Source organism: Furipterus horrens, unplaced genomic scaffold (assembly GCF_987537825.1).
Source record: "Furipterus horrens unplaced genomic scaffold, mFurHor1.1.pri manual_scaffold_4, whole genome shotgun sequence".
Taxonomy (NCBI): Eukaryota; Metazoa; Chordata; class Mammalia; order Chiroptera; family Furipteridae; genus Furipterus; species Furipterus horrens.
The window spans coordinates 156,888,050-156,909,899 of NW_028327174.1; the positions used below are offsets into that span (position 1 = coordinate 156,888,050).

General features: G+C 40.2%; 1 protein-coding gene across 1 annotated transcript in view; it reads right to left on the reverse strand.

The window, feature by feature from the left end:
• The window catches only part of TRPM3 (transient receptor potential cation channel subfamily M member 3), a gene marked incomplete at its 5' end in the record, with an annotated part of 281,767 nt that overhangs the window by 47,422 nt on the left and 212,495 nt on the right, over positions 1-21,850 (reverse strand). The window contains 2 exons of the mRNA XM_090275220.1: positions 15,615-15,825; positions 21,416-21,667. Coding sequence (XP_090131346.1) covers positions 15,615-15,825; positions 21,416-21,667 — 463 coding nt within the window. The remainder of the gene's footprint in view (positions 1-15,614; positions 15,826-21,415; positions 21,668-21,850) is intronic.

Below are 21,850 nucleotides of genomic sequence, written 5' to 3' on the forward strand. Positions count from 1 at the left end.
TTGCTAACAGTTAAACTGTGTCGAGATTAATCTAGCTTTTGGTGGCTGTTAATATAGAACAGTTAAAATCTTACCACGTTATTAGAAAGGGTGTACTCTGCTCTGCTTTGAGTGAAATCAGCCATCTGCTTCACTGCCTTCAGTCAGAACACTGTGCCTTGAGAAAGGCTGTAGTTACAGGATGCATGGTGACCTCCTTCAGTGTGCACAGCACAGAGTGGGCAGGGCTCTCGGCTTGGGCCTCATCTGGTCTCACTGCTGGGCTCCCATACCTCTGTCCTTTCCTCAGCTGCCCCAACAACCAAGGGCTTTCCTTCCCTGCCTTCTTCCTTCTCTCCCTCTTTTCTTTCCTCTATTCCTAATAGCTGAACAACAATTGATTTCTACACATAGACTAGAAGGATGACTTGTTGAAATAGTGCTTCCTGAACCTAATTTGACTAAATTGCAGGAAGTTATTAATTCTAGAGTTTTCTTTGAGTTCACCTCTCTCTCTGAAGCATCAATCTATGATCATTATTACACTTAATTCAAATTACAAATTTCTTTATAATAAACAAATCCTGTTCACCCTCTCTACTGAAAAAATTTTAAGTCCTTTATCCATAGTCATTGAAATCTTTTTTGACTGTGCAAAGCAGGTAACAACCTTACTCTTTTTTAAAAAAATATTTTATTTATTCATTTTTAGAGAGAGGGGAAAAAAGGGAGAAAGGGAGAGAAACATCAATGTGTAGTTGCCTCTTGTGTGCCTCCAACTGGGGATCTGGCCTGCAACCCAGGCACGTGTCCTGACTGGGAATCTAACTGGCAACCCTTTGGTTCATAGACCAGCACTCAATCCACTGAGCCACGCCAGCCAGGCCACAACCTTACTCTCTTTTATTCCTTACTTGAAGAGGTTTAATTTAAGCACCAACTATTTTCTGAGCACTGACCACATGCCAGACACAGTTTGAGATGCTGAGGCTACAGCAGGGAACATGGCAGCGATGGTCCTGCTCTCAATGAGCTGACATTCCAAAGCATTTTTGTACTCTAGAACTGAGCTGTCCAGTAGAGTAGCCATTAGCAATATTCAGCTATTTATATTAATTACAACTAAACAAAATTAAAAATTCACTTTCTCGTTTACACTGGCCACATTTCTAAGGCTCACTAGCCACAGCTGACTAGAAGCTACAAGATCAGACAAAGCAGATCTAGACCAGCTCCATCATCACAGAAGATTCTATTGGATAGGGCTATTCTGGAAGAATATGCCAGGCCTACTAACATTCTGAGAGTTTAAGAAATCCCTTGAGCAATACTGTCAGTTGATTTATTATGACACCAGATTAAGATTCCTTCATATATATTCATCCTCTTTGAAACACGAAGATTACATCTAGCACATCTGGAGCCAATAAGTTTATTTTTATTTGGGGGATCCTTTTTTTATTTACAAGATGGTTAAATCTGTGAAGTATGGTAGCATTCTGAAATACTCATTTATTCCTGTATTTCAAGCAGGTATTGGCTTTGTACCATCTTAGGGAGATGGGTATTCAAAATAGAAATAAGTGGAATTATAATAAAAAATAAAGTTGATTTTCTGGCAGCATCTGCATCTATGGTCTGGGAGCCATACCAGCTCCTAAAGCAGGGTGATTTCCTTATGCACTGATTCAACAACAGACATCTCCTTTGATTTTTTCTGTTTGAATTAGCAGAATAACAATATTTCTAAAAATAATAATTGCACAAAACACTGTCATTATGTATTTGGGTAAAACATCAAATAGAAAATTGATTCCATCCTGAACCTCTAGTTTCACACAATCCTCAACTGAAGGAAGGGGGAAGGAGCCTATGCAATGTCATGACCAAATGGTGCAGAAGAGGGGTTAGTGAACCATAGCCCATGGGCCAGATCTGGCAAGCCTCCTGTTTTGGTGAATGAAGTTTTATTGAAATACAACCACACCCATAAGTTTACTTATTGTCACTTTGAGGAATGACAATAGAAAATGTATGGCTATCAATACCACCTGACACTTTACAGAAAAAGTTGGCCGACCCTCACCAAGGTGATAAACTCCTTAAAAATAAAACAGTGGCTATACATCTTCCTGTTTCTTCACAGGGCCTGCCTGGTGCAGAGTAGGGGTCTGGGAAATATGGTGGAATAAAAGATTCTAGGGATGGAATAAACTTTCCAGCTTCAAGAATGACATCTTTCAGTGACTCCTAGGAACATAATGCCTTGAGTTAGAGCCGTTAATATCAGGTGTTAAAGAAATACAAATGCAAATAAGTTTCCATCATTTGTAATGAGAGAGAGAATCTTATCTCTGCACCTTTTTAATACAGATGACTAGATCAACCATCTGCCTTATACAGGCATATTTTGTTTTATTGAACTTCATTTTATTGTGTTTTACAAATGTTGTGTTTTTAATAAACTGAAGGCAAGACCCTCCACCAGCAAAAATATTATGACTTGCTTTATTGTGAGACTCACTTTATTGTGGTGGTCTGGAACTGAACCTGCAATATCTCCAAGGTATGCCTGTATATAATCTGGGTGCTTCATGGCCTCCTACACTACTCTGCAAGGAAGGTTCCTGAGCTTCCAGCATAATGATGTCAGGTTGTATCTGAGAAGCCAAGTGCCTGCCTTAGGTTGGGTTCTTCCAGGAGTGACCCTTAGCAAAGGATCAAGTGAAAGTGATTTGTTAAGGCAGTGCTCAGAAGAGAAACTGGGTAGAAAGTGGAGGAAGCAGACTGGGTGAAATTTCAGGTCTAAGCCTTAGTCTGATCCAACGAGGCTCTCTGGAGTATGAATTGCACCTCACCTTCAGGAAGCTGTTCTGCAATCCTAACGGTAGTTGTTTTCCCCACTTACACAAGAGACAAGGAACCAAGGCTTTATATGTTGCCCACCTTTTCCTTCCCAACAGGTATCATCAGAGTATGGATGTCTAAGAAGTAGGAAAACTCTCAGGCGCAGTAGGCTCTCTGGATGGTGAAGAAGCTCCAGCAGCTCAAGGGCGATTACATACAGGTTACAGCTCACAGCCCTTAGTGTAAGAGCACACAGAAGCTGGAGGTTGATGCAGAACTTTGGGAAATGGTGTGAGAGGGGATCTGAGAGGAGGACTAATGGTATCTGCTATTGGGTGTCTTCTTCACTAATGTCTACATGTGATTTGGGGTTACACACCACTTTGAGTTATCCATGTCATTTCTATCTTATGGGTCCTCCATTGTACAGCAGAATCTTCTTCTTCCTTATCCTTTTCCTTCAAAAGAAAATTATTTTGGTAGCGGAAACAAACCAAAAAAAAAAAAAAAAAAAAAAAAAGCCACTTTTTGCTCGAAGTCCCTCTCTTTATGATTACAAAGATAACATTAAAAAAATATCTCATAATATAATCAATAAAATATACTTAAAAAAATATCTCTTAGACTCTGGCCAAGATGGAGGCATAGACAGACATGTTGCGTCTCCCTCCACAACTAAGAAGGACTAAAACTACCTCAAAACTAGAAACAACCAGAAATTCCAGAAAATCAAACTGCATGGAAGTCCAACAAACAAAGATATAAAGAAGAAATACTCATCCATACAGGTAGGAGGGGTGGAGCCAGGGCAGAGATGACTCAGCACGCTGCTGGAAAGCACAGTTACATGTTTTAAAAAGTCAGGAGGGACACCTGGGGACCGTACCCAGCTCCTCACCAGACTGCTCAGTTCACTGTGCCAGCACCAGGGAAAATCAAGCCTCATTGTTTTTGACTGTGAAAACTAGTGGGGGTTGGGGCGGAAGCAGAAACTGCCAGTCTCTCAGCAGAGTCTGCTTGTTTAAAGGGCCCCCACAGTCATAGAACATCTGCAGACCTATCCACTCTGGGAACGATAGCCAGGGCAGCAGCTAGAGAGGCGCCAGTCCCATACAGAAGTGGAAAAAGTGTCTGGAAAAAGGGCAAGTGCTGGGCAAGCAGCATTGTTCATTCTCAGACCCCGCCCCCACTTATACCACCACAATGTGGTGAAACAGGTCGCCCTGTACTGATGAATCCCTAAGGCTCTGCCCCTTACAATGTAACAGGAGTGAGAGCTCTACCTAAGACACAGAGGCAAACAAGCACAGAAGACTTCTGGCCAATATGGAGGCCTAGACTGACACACTCCATCTCCCTCCACAACTAAGAAGAAATACAACTACCGCAAAACCATAAATAACCAGAAGTTCCAGAAAATAAATGAAAGTCCAATGTATGAAGGGTGCTTGTCCAGACGGGTAGGAGGGGTGAAGCTGGGGTGGAGAGGTCAAGCTGTGCTGGTGGTGGCAGCAGCGGCAACGGCAGTGGGACGGTGGTAAGCATAGACACCCGTACTTAAGGGGAGGTGAGAAGCACCTGGGGAGCACCCCCAGCTGTAGACTAGACCCGTCAGCTTGCGATTCCAATGTTGGGGAAGGCAGACCCCCATTGCCTTGGACTGTGAGGCCTGGAGTGGATGGGCACAGAGGAGGAGGGGCCTGGTCTCTCAGCAGAGAGTGAATGGCAGGAATCCATCCTGGACTGCTACCCCCACACAAAATGCCACAGTGTGGTGAGAAGGGTCGCCCGGTTGTGACAAGTGCACGGGCCTCTGCCCCCTATAGTGTAGGAGGTGTGACAGTCCTGCCCAGGAGGCAAAGGTAAGCACAAAACTGTGAGGATGGCACAGATCATGACAGAGATCCCAGTGACACAGCTGACCAGACAGCAAATATCTAATCTAATGGCTCAGCAGATAGAAAATCTTTCTGAGGCACAGTCCAGAGCTTTGGTTATATGAATGCTTACAGGCCTAACAGCAGATCTTAAACAAGGCGGGGAGGTAATGAAGGCTAGTCTTGCTGAAATGAACAAAAACACATACAAAACTAGTGGTGAAGGAAAAAAAACCAGGGATCAAATCAACAAATTGGAACATAGGGAAGGAACAAATAGTCAACCAGTGCAGAAAGAGGAAATGAGGAGTGAGGAAAGTGAGGAGAGGCTCAGAAACTTGTGGGACAGCTATAAGCGGGCCAACATATGAATCATAGGGTTGCCAGAAGGTGAAGAAGAAGAACTAGAAACTGAAAAATTATGTGAAAAAATAATGAAGCAGAACTCCCCTAACTTGGGGAAGGAACTAGACTTACAGGTCCAGGAAGCACAGAGAGTTCCAAAAACACTAGACCCAGGGAGAACCACACCAAGACACATTAGAATCAAAATGTCAGAAATTAAGGATAAAGAGAGAATCTTAAAAGCAGCAAGAGAGAAGAAGAGAATTATGTACAAAGGCACCCCAATAAGACTATCGGCTGATTTCTCAAAAGAAACTCTGCAGGCAAGAAGTGACGGCAAGAAATATTCAAAGTAACGAAAACCAAAAACCTACAACCACGATTACTCTATCCAGCAAATTGTCATTCAGAATAGAAGGGCAGAGAAAGTGCTTCCAGGACAAGGTAAAACTGAAGGAGTTCATCAGATCCAAACCACTGTTATATGAAATGTTAAAGGGACTTGTTTAGGAGAAAGAGGATCAAAACTATGAACATTAAAATGAAAACTGTATCATAAAAACCAACAACAGAAGCTAGGGAACAGAAACAAAGGCAAACTAAGTAGGTGATGAGAGTGGAAAAAGAATTATAGGTATTGGGAACATTATGGGGGAGGTCAGCAGGGAGAGGGAAGGGAGGAAAGGGAGGGAGATGATGCAGGAATTAAGGAGCATAGTAGCAGGGAATGGAGTAGACAGAAAGATGTTGAGAAGAACTATATGCACAACCAATGGACATGGACTAAAAGGGTGGGGAAAAACTGGAGGGAGGGGGGTCACTGAGTGGAGGGGAGCAAAAAGAAAAGAAATTGGGACAACTTTGACAGCATAATCAATAAAGTATATTTTAAAAAATCTCTTTAAGACTATATTTTTTATCCTGTAACATCTCTTGGGGGAAATAAATCCCATAAGTTCTCTTCTCATACTGTAGATTGGTATTTCTTTTATTTGACTTAAGTTTGCCACTTTTATACTTCAAAGGATTCTTGGCTCAAGTATACTGGGATTTGGGTATCCATTTCATGTTTACTTTGTCCACAGAGAATCACTTTGGAAGTCTGTAGACTTCAGGCATGGTTGCTTTCATCTTTCATCGTGAAGAGCTCTAATCTTCCTGATTTTTCCTTAGATTTCAGCTTTTCATTCATTCCCCTTATTAGTTTGGCTGCTCTGCTCCAGCTCAATGTATTCATGTTCCTTGAGTGACAGTGATCAGAATTATACTTGGTGTCATAGGCACAGATTCACACCACAACTTTGCATTAGCCCCTTCTGTTTTGTTTTTTATAAATATGTACATATTTTATTTATTTTTATCTTTTAGAAAGAGGGGAAGGGAAGGAGAAAGAGAGGGGGAGAAACATCAATGTGTGAGAGATACAGTTCTCAGTTGCCTCTTGCACGCCCCAAACTGGGGACCTGGCCCATAACCCAGGCATGTGCCCTGACGGCGAATTGAACCAGCAACCTTTTGGTTTGCAGGCTGACACTCAGTCCACTGAGCCACACCAGCCAGGGACTATTTTGTTTTTTAATGCTATTCTAGATGTTTTCTAACATCTTTTTGGGTTGAGTTACACGCCAGGAAGGTGTCTCCAGTATTCAGTCTATAGTGATTAGCTTTTCTTACTTGTTCTTCATTGTATGGAGTATTATTATGCCTACCATATGTACCCCTACCAGGGATCTAGGTATGTGCCCTAACCAGGAATCAAACGTGCAGCCTTTTTGGTGTATGGGATGACACTCCAACCAACTGAGCCACCCAGCAAGGGCTGGAGTATTGTTACTCAATGACTAATTTCATCTTAAACATGCTCATCATAAACATTATCTCTACTTTTCTGCTGGCACTCACATGAAGCCTTTCTGAAGTCTCTCACTGTTGGCTTAGTACTCAGAATTGCCATAAACTTCACTTTCTTCTCTAAATCTTGCAGATTCCCATTTTTAGATCACTTTTGCACATGCTGAATCCAATGAGTTCCAACATAGTTTTTATGGAAACCCTAGACATTTTTTATGCCTTTTCCCCCCAGTGATAAGTTAGTTCTTCATAGGTGACAAAATAGTTCCAACAATTAGATGGGAAGTTGAGTTTTCTCTCCCAAGTATGACTTTTTGGGAAGTGGTGTGGAGGTCTTTTGAGGAGGTTTTGAAAATTTTAAATAATGTCCCATTTGCTGATGCCTTATTTTCCATAGGGTTATGTAAGATTTACTAGGAGTATTTGTTCTAGAGTAGAAAAAGCATGGGCTTTGGAGTCATGAAACCTAGGATGTACCAAAACCACTCTGTTAATGGCAGAGTTACAATGGAGGCTGGAAATGGTCAAGATGGACCAAGCACTAAATTAAATTATAGGCCAGAAGGTGAAGGGGCTAGCCAAAGAACATATATGTATAACCAGTGGACACAGACAACAGTGTGGTGATGACCAGAGGGAAAGGGGAGTTGGGGCTAGAGAAGGGGAGCAAAGGGGGGGAAATGGGGACATCTGCAATAGTGTCAACAATAAAAATAAAGAAAAAAGATATGAGCAAGTCTAGAAAAGATTAGAGAAAAATTGAATACCCCAAGCTGATAGTAAGAGGTCACTCTTCTGACAGGTGATGAGTGATGCTTCTCTAGAATCACAGGCCACTGTTAATTTCAAAAGGAGAGCCTGCTCTGAGATAGAGACTTCTCCAGCCATCTGGTTGTTCTGCACCACTACACAAGTCTAGAGTTTCATCCTTTTAGGGTACAGAACAATCTGTCCCTGGTACAATCTCAAAAACCTGAGCAAAAGCTATTCTAGATGGCCTGTGATATCTAGATATCATTAGCCTCCTCTGGCCTCTTAGACTGCTAGGGTTCGTCTTCATCTGCCTCAGAACTCTGGAAAAGTTATTCCCACCACACTTCTTTTACCTGTCATCCTATGTTCCTGCAATGCAAGCTGCTCTGGTCAATTATCTTCCCCTGTGCTACTAGTCCTCATATGGTGCTGGGCTTTCTGCCATCCGAATTTTCCCATCATTTCCCCCTTACCTCCCTTTCCCCAGAGCCTTCTGGAACTCCCTTATCATTGAACACAAAACTCCACTGCTTTCTCCTGCTTACATAAGCCCACTTTCATAGTTTCTTGTCTTAACCAACACCCATTTTTCAAGAAGAGACCACCTCCCTGTAACCTTTTCAAATAAAAATTGTACGTTCTTGTACATCCACCATTATGGTTCCTATAAATAATGTTGGCATTGTCATTGATACTCTCTGCCTCTTCCAAATCACTGTTTTTCCTTCTTGTGCAAACAGCCCTTTCTTCTTTGAGTTTCAGGTCAGCCTGATCAGTCTTCTTGTTCACTCCTTCTCTTGTCCTTTTTATGACAAGACACAGAAGACCTAGGTTCAAGATGCTTGACCTCAATTCCAACATATCCTATAATCCATTCCCATAGCCACCTATGGACCTTATACATTAACCTAAATTTTTCTACCTTTTAATTCTGAATGGCAATTTACCATTCTCTGACCGTGTTCTCTAATCACCACTACCCTTCGGATTCTTAGTTCTCAACTTGGTGCTCACATTAGACTTCTAGTTCTTGGATCATTCTTTTTACCTCTATTTACCAACATTATAACTTTATTTTCTTCTCCCTTTATCTTAGATCTCATAAGACATAACTTTAAGAATACTTACAAGCATCTTCAAAAAGCCTAGTCTCCTTTCTTTCTGCCATACTGGCACTGCAAGGTTTCCATCTTCATTAATCCTGACTGAGAAAACAGACAACCTAACTATGCAAATAGGTAGCTCTAAGCAATTCGTTGATATGTACTGAGTCAGTGGCTTCCCTCAGTGGTGATTACAGAACTTCAGAGTAGTTCCTTTTATCCAAGGTTTCACTTTCTGAGGTTTTAGTTATCTGTGGTCAATGGCATTCCAAAAAAATTAAATAAAAAATTCCAGAAATAAACAATTCATAAGTTTTAAATTGAGTGCTGTTCTGAGAAATGTGACAAAATCTTGTACCCCCCTACTCCGTCCCACCCGGGATGTAAACCATCCTTTGTTCAGTGTATCCATGCTATATACACGCCCCTACCATTAGTCACTTAGTAGCCCTCTCAGTTATCACAGTGCTTGTGTTCAACTAACCCTTATAGTCAGAGGCGGATTTAACAGCGGGTGCACTGGGCATGTGCCCTGGGCCCCGACTTCTGAAGGGCCCCGCCAAACCATGTATTTTTATTTTCCCTGTCTCTCTCTCTTTTTTTTTTTAAGGGGCCCAATATTTTCTTCTGTGCCCGGGGCCTCAACTGACCTTAATCCGCCTCTGCTTACAGTGGCCTAATGCTACTACGTCACAATCCGCATGTCAGTCATCTCACTTTATTTCATCTCATAGGCACTGTATCACCTCACATCATCACAGGAAGAAGGGTGAGGACAGTACAATGTTATTTAGAAAGAAAGTGAGGTAAAAAGAGAGAGAGAAAAGAGACCATTCACATGAACTTTTATTACAGTTATAATTGTTCTATTTTATTATTAGTCATTGTTGTTAATCTCTTACTGTTCCTAACTTAGAAATCAAACTTTATCATAGGTATGTATGTATAGGAAAAAACAGTCTATATATGGATTCAGTAGTATTCCAAGTTTCAGGTATTTCAGTGGGCAGTTTTGGGAAAGTATCCTCCATAGATAATGACTGACTACTGACTCTTCTCAAAGCCCCACTTCATCGATACCGCCCCCATACATGTACAATACTTCTCCCCCTCTTTCCTAGTAAATGCTTTACCTTGATGCTCATCTACTCTTAAATCACTGTAGTTGGCTTTTGCAGTAACTGCTGAAGTGATTATTCTCTAGCCAGAGTCACCAGCGACACCCTAAAGGTCACTGGTGGACTCTCATCTTGCATTTGATACTATTCACTCCACCACTCTCAGTGTTGTACTCTGGACTTCTCTTCTCTCTCTACTTGTCTCCCCTGGCAAGCTCACCCACTTCCATGGTTTTAGCTGATAGTTATGTTCTTGATCCCTAAATCTATATCTCTAGTCCAGCTCTTTCTACTTAGCTCCAGAGCTTTATATACAAAATATCCTTCTTCATGGTTTTCCTGGAATTCCCAAGGGAACCTCAAACTCAATCCAACCCAAAATGAATCTCCTTCTCCCCATCCTTCCTCTTTCCAGGTGCTCTATGTCAGTAAAGGGTACTACCTTTTAGACTAAGCCAGAAGCCTTGCAGTGACCTTCAACTCCTCCATCTTAAATCCTCATCCATTTTGCCCCATCACCTTCTGCACCATCTGGCTTCTGTCCAGGTCCTTCTGATTTTACCTTCCTAAGGTTTCTTGTGGCTCATCATCCCTACCTATACTGCTATTGCATTAGCTAATGTCCTCTCACCTCCCATTTCAACTCCTTTTACGGACTCTTACAGTTTACCATATCATGGAACTACCTGAGCATGGAGTACAAGTGCTCCAAGATCTATGCTCCTGTCTCTCTTTTCAGATCCATCTGTCCTGCTTCTTGCCTCCTCGCTTTCACCTTATAGTCAGTCATATTCAATTACCTGCTGTGCTTGAAACTTGCCATGCTAAGTCTCAGTTTGGAATGCTATTCTTCTCCTTTATACTCCTCTTCTCTTTTCTGCCTAGCAAATATCTGCTCATATTTCAAGGCTCAGCTCAGCCTTCTCATTCTTTGCAAGGTTTCAGCTATTGTGCCCCTGCTTTCACCTAAGAGTTACTGACTACTTTCTTTTTGGGGGCTCCATCTCTACCTAATACTGTCAACACCGGGTTGACTCTCCTGGACTGTAACATCCTTGAAGATAGTGTCTCTGTCATATTCATCTCTGTATCTCGGTGTTCAGCTCATAGTAGGAAGAAAATAGATATCTATTGAATGAAGAATAGACAAATTAAAAACGGAGGCCAACCTGTGAGCAAAGGCTAAATGAATATGATGACAATGGAACAAATGTTGACCGCAATAGCATAATGAATCATCACAAAGGCCTGTCTGCAGATAGCTCTGCCATTTGTAAAGCCACTAAGCCTTAATTTGCATTAGTAAACAAGTCAGGTAGGTATTCCTTAGAATGTAAACTGACTTTCAGGGACAGAAGATGGGGGTGGTACCTCATATTGGCTCACTTCCTTAGTAATTTGCAAAAACAAAACCCAGCAAAACAATTCTCCCCTTTCCCAAAAGTTGGCACTGTCTCAAGTTTTTCTCTTCCAAAGTACTTTCTCTGGCCAGGCAACACTCCCCATGCGAAGCTGTTAGGCATTAGTGTGCTCTGAATCCTTTAGAGAACGTCAGTCCTGAATACCAAACAGATGCAGAGCCCTGGAGTCTAACTGAAGTGCATAACAATAGCCATCTTCTCTGTTTGTGCTGTTTGTTCTAAGTTTCACCATAAACAGGCATATTTTAGACATTGGCCTTGAGTTATTCTAATTTCCACACCTGAAGTAAGGAACAAATAATTTGAGGCAGAAAAGTAATGCAGGAGAGGGTTTTAGCTTTACACGCTCATAGAGGCTCCTTGTTCTCCGACAAAACAACACTAAATCCAGTCGACATCATAGAGTCAACAAGGGTACAAAAAGGCGAGGATTTTCTTTTTATAGCAAAACTTCTGTACTAATTAATGAAACAGAGCAAAACCCAACCAAAACAACAACAACAAAAAACCCTCACTCCAGATTACCTGTTAATTTCAGATGGAAAGCCCTAGGCAGAAAGACAGAAAAAAAAAAAAAAATAATTGACTCATGCATTTAAATAGATTGGCTAGTTAATTTAGTGCAAGTGGAAACATCCAGATAATATTAAGTTGTTATGGCAGAAAGTAATGCTTTCACATTACTACCCAAACTTGTAAAAATACTCAGAGAGGCAGAAAGAAGGACTAAATTTAGACCCTGATTTAATGCATTCGAGAGCATGATTCATCTTTCCCCTGTCCTGGTATGGCCTAGGGAATCTGTGTACGACAGGCAGCACAAGGATGCCCTGTAAATAAGAGTAGTCTCATTCATTCAGAGGCTCGAGGAGGCCAGGGACACCCCATTTTCTCTGCCAACAAAGGTGTACTTCTAGGTACCTCACACACCAAAACAGAACCAGGTTTTCCAGCTGGCTGAAGGCCATCAAATTTTAGCTTTGTCCCGGCCTTGGCATGAATGTGCTGGAAATTTATTTTGCTGCTCCTCTTCTCTAAGTGTCATTTTCTCCCTCAGGCTCCAGTCGGATCCTGAGCGGCTCTCACTTTAATGAGATGCCCAAACGAATGTCATCATTTGGTAGCAATGAGTTTTGCAATCTGCAGTTCATGTCACCTCACGGTGGCCCATAGTTTGGGTCTTAGAGAGTTAGCATTTTATACAACAAATATCTGAGATAATTTTGAGCTATTTGAAAAAACAAAACAAAAACCAACCAACCAACCAAGAACAGCAAGTTAAATTCCCATCAGTTCATCAGGTGTTGGCCAAAGTGTCCAGGGAGAGCTGACATTGCTGTCTCTGTCCCAGTTTCACTATCTGCTGCTTCCAACTAGGTGTCTGCACTCACTTCTGCTCCCATGACCAGAGCAAATATTTTTGCCTGTACACATAACTGAGATTAAAGCCAGACTATCACTTGTGTTCACTCAATGTAGTTTGAAGATTAAAAACAGCTATGTTATTTTGTGAGTTTACAGTGACTCCATTCTTTTTCTTTTAGTCTGGAAGCACATTTGGAAAGTAACCTTATAAGTTTTATTCTAACTTTTTTCATCTTACTGATAGTCTCTGGGTTTAGGACAAATTACAAAAGAAAATTATATAAAAAAATTTGTTGTTCCGTATCATTGTCCGTTGAAGTGAGGGCATTAAAGCTGTCCTCCCTTTTGAGGTGTAAGACAGATATTAAAAACCCAACTCTAGAACCCCATATGTCCACATACATTCATCCCAGTTTGGAAAGGTTATTTCTGCAAACATGAAATGGGTTTGGCAATTTTGCAGTTAAAAACAAAAAGATATAGAGCACGTGCATTACGTTAGAAACGAGTAGCTCTGCAGTGTGTGTGAATGAGCAGTACGTGGAGCGGCCCAAGTTATCACAGCATAGGCTTGGTAGACCCTGGGCAGGGCCGTGGGTCCAGGTAGATGTGAGAGCCCATCAGCCTGAACACATGCTTCACAAACCAACCTGGACACGGCACAGAGAAGAGGCAAGACACTGCAGGGTAGCATAAAGATTTGTACCTTTCTCAAACAGCTTGGTACTTGGGTCTCCAGGGCAGTTCTGAATGACCAGGTGGGGCAGTCACTCAATCCCCCTTGGGCCCATCCAGTGCCATAGCATGGCAATCAAATCATTTAGAGGATAGGAATAGTCAATGACCATGGCCAAATGTGATGACATATTTGGGGGCATCCTTCTATACCCATTTGAGAAAGGACAAACATTCTTTAGCACTCTAGACAGAAAACTGGCTGATTTAGCTTAGAACAGTTGCTACCACTATAGCCAATTTCAGAATACCAAAAAAGGAAGTGGTTGGGGGAAGGGTGGCATGAAGGTTTTGTCCAAGGCTGGGTCAGTTACATCCTGGGATTAGGGATAGAAAATTATTCTCACACACATGGAGCACCACAGATCTAATTAGCAATGTGGAAAATCTGTTTTCATACTTCACTCACACAAAACACTTCTCTTCTTTCTCTGGGGTATTTTCAAGTTCTAAACTACAATCAGCCCTTCTTTTAAAATAACAATAATAGATCCTCTTATTCAGCCAGATGGTGGTGTTTGTTGCACTAGGCTCGGTTCATAGTACAACATCAATAAATGGCCACTTGTAGAGGGACAGACAGAATCCCATTCATAAAACACACCTGCACCTTCCTCTTTCTCCCAACCCGAATGTTACACTGTTAAAACACCCATTGGGATTTAATCTCATTTTGTGGAAAAAAATTAGAGAAGGCAAAATAATGTAAGTGGTAAAGCAATTTCTGGGGCGGTGGGCTATAGTGCATTTAGTTTCTGAGCAGAATGATTGTTGGTAGGCACTGTAAGTGTTGTTTTGTCTTGAGGAACCATTTGAAGGGAGGATTCCAAAAGAGTTCCCCTGGTCCCTGGAAAGCTGTCTTGGTAAAGGCTGGTTGCACATTGCCAGCCAAAGATATTTCAACTGGAGATGGAGATAAAATTCTTCCTCAGTGAGTTGGCTAAGTCTTGTGAAATGAATATTTGTCCCAATTAGGTATTTCAAAAAGCCTTCTTGCCTCAGATAACTCATTCTGGGAAGGAACGTGTATTTGTTCAAAATTCATCATAGAAGGGAAAATGATGTAGTGGTATGTTCTGTTTCCAGTGGACATGTGCTCTTCCCAGGCCTGCAGGACTCACACTCTGGTGCTTTGGTCTCAGTCCTACCTGGGACTGGTAGGGGGTCGAAGAGGGATGCTGACTAGTCTCTGCTCCTGCTCTTCATAAGCTATACTACCTGGTTATATAACCCTGATCCATGTCCACAGTCCAGGGCTCAGATGGCTGGCCTGTCAGCAAAAAGTGTCTGAAAAATGTTAATTCAACAATGTTGGAGGGATGTTATTTCTAGAGCTAAAGTCCTCAGGGAAAATGAGAAATAGTTGCTCTTGGGATTCAACTCCTCCACACTGAAAGATACTTCTTTCCTGATGCTTTCTTCCCAAACAACTTCCCAATGCCTAGTGTGCCCTGACATTTGGTCCAAATAAAATTCTGGGACAGATTCCTAGGACACAACTATCTTGACACTCCAAACAAGAAGAGTGTTTATTATAGAAAAACAGTATCTATCAGGACTTGAAACATCAGGGGCCTGCTGCTTGCTCCCTACACTGAATCACTTCATTATATAGACACTATTTTATTTTTGGCACTTACAGCAAGCAACTCAGTTTATAACCTAAGGCATTCTCCATACTTCCAGGCAGTGAATAGTAGTTGCATTTGAGTTTCAAAAGCACATAATTTAAGACAGTGGGAAAAGGAGCTGGAGAATAGTTTCCAGTGCAAGGAAAACACCATGCAGATGTTGGCCCTCACTCTTGAATTCTGGTGGTGAAATTGAGAATTGTTTATTTGTTCTGAAGTCAAACCCAAGGAATTTATTTTTTACAGGCTGGTGTAGGGGTGGGGCGTAGTGATGCAATATATTACTAACATTGAAATAGTCAACACATGGCCCTAGGGTTTTGAATCCCTAAAGAATTTCAATCTTGTTAAATGCTTTACTTCTTGATCAAATTTGGCACACCATATGTCGATTTGTGTCATGGAAGGGACATACCTGAAGAAACACCTGAGGACTTCTTTGCTATTAAAATTGTATATTCACTTTCTGTAATTGATTTTTATTTTCCCTCCAAGGTAACAAGCTAGGAATTGGTCCTCTATCTTGAGCCATTTATTGAGAACAAACAGATGAACTTGGAAAAGACATGACTCAATTGAAGTTAAATACCTGACTTTGGTGTATGAGAATCATAAACTTGCTTACGGTCTATCTGGTCCGCAAACACTTCCCCATAAATCATCCAATAGGGCATGTAGAAGATGTTCTTGGCCAATTTCCATGATGGCTCCTCATTGGGAAAGAGAATGGCTTGCCTGGCAACCCCAAAACTCATCAGCACCACCAGCATAATGATGACAAAGTACATCATGTCTATCATCTAGAAGAGTGGGGAAGCAGAGGGAGAAACAGAAGAAAACTCATATGATTGAGTGTTCCAATGACACTGACATTGATAGGAACCTTTGAAGGAGGTTCATGTTTGATAATGCTCATAAGGGATGTTTAGATAGGGAGCTGTGTCCAGATAAGAGGACATCTGGTCTATTGAAGCCAATGTCCACGGAGTCTTATCAATAACTCAAAATTCATTTAAAAAAACCTCAAACATATGCCCAATGGAACCCCTTCATTTTCCATTGCTGTCTGTGGGCCCGCATTAAGAATAGACCTGGGAGTCATGTATTGATAATACAGAACCTTGGATATCTATATAAATTTCGTACTAACTTTTTCTCTGCTCTTGGGGAGGCAAATTCCCTTCATGGGTCTCTTTCTTCTTAAAGGATAGTTGAACTATTTCAAGAACTATTGCAATGCCATAAATTCTCTAAGTTCTGAAAAGCTAATGAGGAGGTAGAAAGCTAAAGAAAATAATCATTTGTAAACAAAGCTAGGACAACAAATATCCATCAAATATCAGGCTAACCTTGTGGCCCCACCCACTGAGTGATATTCTACAACAAACCAGTCTCACAGAGAACCACTTTTTCTGCACTTACTTCTCCTGCAGCATATCCTATCTGTTATGAAGGCTGTTTGTTTTCCTAGGTATTTGGTAGGTAGCCTATTCCTGTGCCTGCTGTTGAAAAGTTGGATTTTCATCTTGACATGTTAATAAAATTTTCTTGACCGCTTTCAAGTACAACATCATCTCTTATTCCTCTTTCTTTTTTGCTTGTTTTCATGACACATGTTCTTTGGAATCTGTTTCTTATATGGCAAATTCCTTTTATCATCAAAAATAGATGAAGATGTAATAACTATTATTTTACCTGGTCAGACCCCATTACCTCCTTCTTTGAGAACCCATTCCCATTGATTTTGGACACAAAGGTAGGTGTCTTTTCCTTGCTAGGTTAATCATGGTACCTCACCCTCTGGCAACAGCAATGGTAGGAGGTAAGCATGTTATACAAGAATCCAACCAGGACCTTTCTTTGGATATTTTCCCACTGAAGCTGGAAAAGAGATACTCCCTTTATCTCTCTGTAATGATATTAATTCAGAGTGAGGCCAAGTGCCTCACTATGGATCAGGGTTAATAAAGCAGATATTTCAGAGAGAGTGAGAGAGAGAGAGAGAGAGAGAGAGAGAGAGAGAGAGAGAGAGAATGTCCTGACAGTGGGACAGTGGTAGAGAGTCTGACTGCAGTAGCCCTTAAGGCCAGTTCCATCAAGCCCCACCATAAATAAGTACATCCCTCCTGGGCTTAAGCTAGTTGGAGATTATTTTCTATATGTCGTATCAAATCACCTGATACAAAAGACTACCTTCTCTTGGATATCAAACTTCCTGAAGGAATACCTGTCTTCAAAGAAAGACCAATGATAACCTTATCAATGATAATAAAGGCTTTAAATTAGTTTTAAAATTTTATTTTAAAAGAATATATTACATGGTGCCTGTTATTAGAATTAAAACATTGCACACTTCCTGTTTGCATTAGGATACTGGGGGTTCAGTATATTTTAGGTTAATTGATTAACTTTCAAAGTAACTTTAAAATCCATCTCTTGAGTATTGTATGACTTTGAAATGAAATAAGAATCTCTCAAAATGTGACATCAATTCATATTTGTTCCCTGTCCTTAGACTATATAAGCTAGTTAACTAGGTATTCCTTTCACAACTTAGTGGCCTCAAAACTCTCTTAAAATGAGCAAGCCAGCTGTGTTGAAACAGTTTTATAGGAAACATGGGTCTGCTTCTCATCTATGCTTTCTTTTTTATTTTGTAAAATTCTTTCATTATTTATTTGTAAAAAGTTCTACCAATGAAGAAACCCTAATGGGTTTTTTATGTTATATTTATTTAGATTGACTAAAAGGCGGGTGGGGAGAAGAAGGTGTGTACTCATGAGATTTAGGAGCTAGTCTGATCCAAGGAAACACAGCCAGTAAATACAGCAACTGTTCTAATTTCTCAGGATTGTTTTTACTCAGATTGATTGTGACATTTATCCAAACGGTCAAAACAACCAAAGGGAAGAAACATTCTTCCCAAACACTCAATTTCACATATTTCAAAGAAGTCTTAGCTTTCATTCAAATACCAAAATCTGATAGAGTGGAGGGCAGAGCTAGAACATCATTAGCGAGGACTGGGGCTTGCTACCTATGTTTTTAAAGCTAAATTGTCCAGCTGGTTCATTATTAAGAGACCTGATTCTGTCTCATTTTTACAAATATTCTTTATTGTGTTTTATAGAGGAGAGCATACACTGTAGAGGTTAAGCATGTGTTCTCAGGTGTCAGCTACCTGAGTTCTGAATTTCATCTTGGCTCTATTAGTAAAAACAGCCTAGGTGGTCTTAATCTTGTTTTTTTTTTTTCTTCCATTTTTGAAATGGTGATAATAATAACAACAATAATAATGCATATCATTTTTATAAGGATTCAATGAGATAAAATGTGAAATGCTTAATGTGGGTAGTTTTCGGTAAATGTTAATGTATTATTACTATTAGAATTGGAAGAAGGGCAGGTTGTGGAGTCAAGTGGACAGGAGTTTGAATCCTGCCTTGATCCCTTGCCCAATTGCAGTTTATTCCATTGTTAAATGAAGACACTAAAACCTGCTTCATGGGGTTCTAATGAAAACATGTCTGACATGGTATTTGACACATTGTAAATGATAGCTATTGTTATTACTGTTGTTTTTATTCTGCGTTATATAAGTGAGCTTAGCATAGGCTTAGAAAGTTTCACTGAGAAGTAGTATCCTGGATTTAAAGATCAATTGGAATCATACTTGATCAGCATTGTATTCAGGTATCTTAGCAGCTGTTTGTCCCTAGACTACAGGGTGCAGTTGCTCGGCAGTTAGGGACTCTCTGACGTTGAAGGACTTTCAGTATCACATCTGGGCATATTTTATTAAGCTTCCAGCCTGGCAATCCATATGGCTCCCTGATAACTTCTGTAGGCATATTTCACCCACCTTCTGCATCAGTGACTCAATTATTGACTTAATTATCTTAACAACCCCAATGAGAACAAGCTCCCAAATACACTCATTTTCTACTTACTCTTGACTGATAAGTGAAGTCATTCATAAGTTAAAATGTAGAAAAAAATGCAGTAAATCTTTCTTGCTCACTCCATAGTAAGGTTTAATTCTAATAAAAACTGGGGATAATTATGCCATCATTAACATGATAGATGTGGATTTTAAAATAATCTTGCTGCTTTAGTTTGTCTTTAGTTACTTCAACTATTTAAATGCCACCTAATCTTTTTAAGTAATATATTTGGTTTGTATGTTTTTTTCCAGGTTTTATTTGCTGAAATAAAACAAGGTAACAATCAATTAGAATAAAAACAACCAATCAGATTATATAATCACCCACTGTAGTGGTTCTCAACAGAGGGCCATTTTACACCTCCCACCCCCACCCTGGAACATATGGCAATATCTGGAGACATTCTTTTTTTGTGTGTGTTTGTGTGTGTATGTGTACACACTACTGGCATCTAGTGGGTAGAAGATGCTGCTAAGCATCTCCCAATACACAGGACAGCCCCCCAGAATAATGCATTTTCTCATCTAAAATATCAATAGTGTCAAGATTAAGAAAATCTGGCCTAATTTTGCAGCTGTTACAGTTCTTCACTTTCATTGGATCCACTTGAGAATCCATGTGAGAATCTCATGGAGGCTAACCTCTCTGTTCAGAAAATTTATATATTCACATATTTTCATATATAATCTGGGTAAAGGGTTTACAGATCCTCTCTTTTAAATTTCTTCCATGGATTCTAAGTTGAGACTCTGCTTTTAGGCATAGGAATTTTCAGCACAATCTCAATCTCAAATTTATTACTGAAGTCCAAAGAAGACTGTAAAATAAATTCTTTTTCCTAGTCCAAAATCCCCAGTTGAACTGGGGTTTGGTCTAAGCTTGTTGAATTTAAGTTTTCCCTCCATAGAATGGGTTTGGGATATTTTCCCTAAACAACGATGGTGTTATAAATACCAAGCTTTTGTACAAAAGCATTAGGAATAGAGCAGAATAACCACGTTCCCCAATTTCCCTCCTTTTCATTGCATTTTAACAAACATGATATGAACATAGTAACAGATACAATTTATCAACTACCTACTATGAGCCAGACACTATTGTCTATTTACATGTGTCATTCTTAATCATCACAGCATTCTTACAAGATATACTTAAGAAATGAGTAAACTGAGTTGCAAAGAGATTAAATGAATTGCTAAAGGTCTCATAACCCTATATCCTTTTGGATTCAAGTTCTCCCTCTCTTTTCACAGGTTTGTCAGTGCTTTTGTAGGGAGAGTCTTGTTTCTTTAAGATCCGTATTAGTAGAGTCACACACACTAGTAATAAATATTGATTTGTTGATTGAAAGGTAAACAGCAATAATGTATATAGTAAAACTTGAGTGAGAATGATAAAGAACATCTATTGATAAATTGTTGGTTTCAAATGGTAATGGAGCAGAAGTTATTAACAAAGAGGTTTTTCAATAAGAGGTGCTTGCCATTGTAGGATGGATTACTTGGTTTTTCCACAAAAGTCCTATAAAGGTGAAATAGAGCATACACTTATAAAAGTGGGAAAACTGATTAAAAGAGAACAGCCCAGACTCTGGAGAGGGCGCTGGTTTCCTTGAGCGCTCCCAGGATGGCACTAATGCTTCTCCTAGGGCTCAGTCCTTATGGAGGAAGTCTGGAGACCAATGTGGTCAAGGAGTACTGGAACAAGTCCACAGCCATGTGGGGAAGCTTATTAGTTTGCCACTTGGGATTTCTTTTTAAAGAATAAGATAAATAGAGCATCATTCTGGAACCTAGTTTTTAACAGACATCATTTTCTAGTAGTGAAACAAAACACATGATATATTGATAGAACTTAATTCAAGCACAACCTAACAAATGCATTCAAATAAACTACATTTTTCTTCTCCTTTTGTAGAGAAAGGCACTTTCCTAGCACTTCATTAAAAAAAAAAAAAGCAATGTTAAAAATCTTAAAAACCTGTTAAATATTTGGAGTGGAGATTTCTCCTCCAAGATCCAGCAAAAATATAACCTCCATGTGACACCTTCCCTGACCTACTTTCTCTTTCCTGTGTTCCTATTGTACTTTATACATGCCTATTACTGCATTCTCACACTGTATGGTAATTACTTCTCTTTCTCTCATCTCCAGTCTTATGGAATGAGCATCTTTATATACCCAGCTCCTAATCCAGTGCTTGGCACAAAATAAGTGATCTTTATATATATATTTTAGTAAGTACATGGATAAGTGGTGGTTAATTGTCCAGTTATACATATAGAGGTCGTTAAACTTCAGAACAGTCAGAAGGAATTAAAAAATAAAATACCCCAGGGCCATCTCTGTTAGACCTTGATAGCAGGCCCAAATGAATTATCTCCCTCCTCCTATTATTACCTCTCCTTTGAAAATTTATCATATGGCATTAGAAGACCCTGCTTACCATTTTTCCAATCATCATTACATATGGGCCCAAGTACTTGTTCACGCCGAAGATGTCTAATAGACGGATGTACCAGTAAATGATGTTCACACAATAGATGACCCTCCCATCACTCCTGAAGGGCTGGTCTTGGAGACGAAGGATCATCCCAACAGAGAACAGAAGGATGGCTATGAGGTCTGTGACGTTCCAGTACTCCTGCAGCCATACCTTCACTTTCTGCAGTAACTTCCCTGGCTCTGACATTAGAATCTAAAAGGCAGGAAAGAGATGGGGGTTAGTTAGGATTTCCAATTTCTGTCTCTTTACTTAGCCAAGTTGGGAAGTGCTTGCCCTGTTAGTTGACATCAGTAGCTTGTTTTGTTTGTCTGTGTCTAGTTGAATACTTGCATGCTAGAAATGTACAACAGAGGAAAGCTTGGCCCATCCAGATGC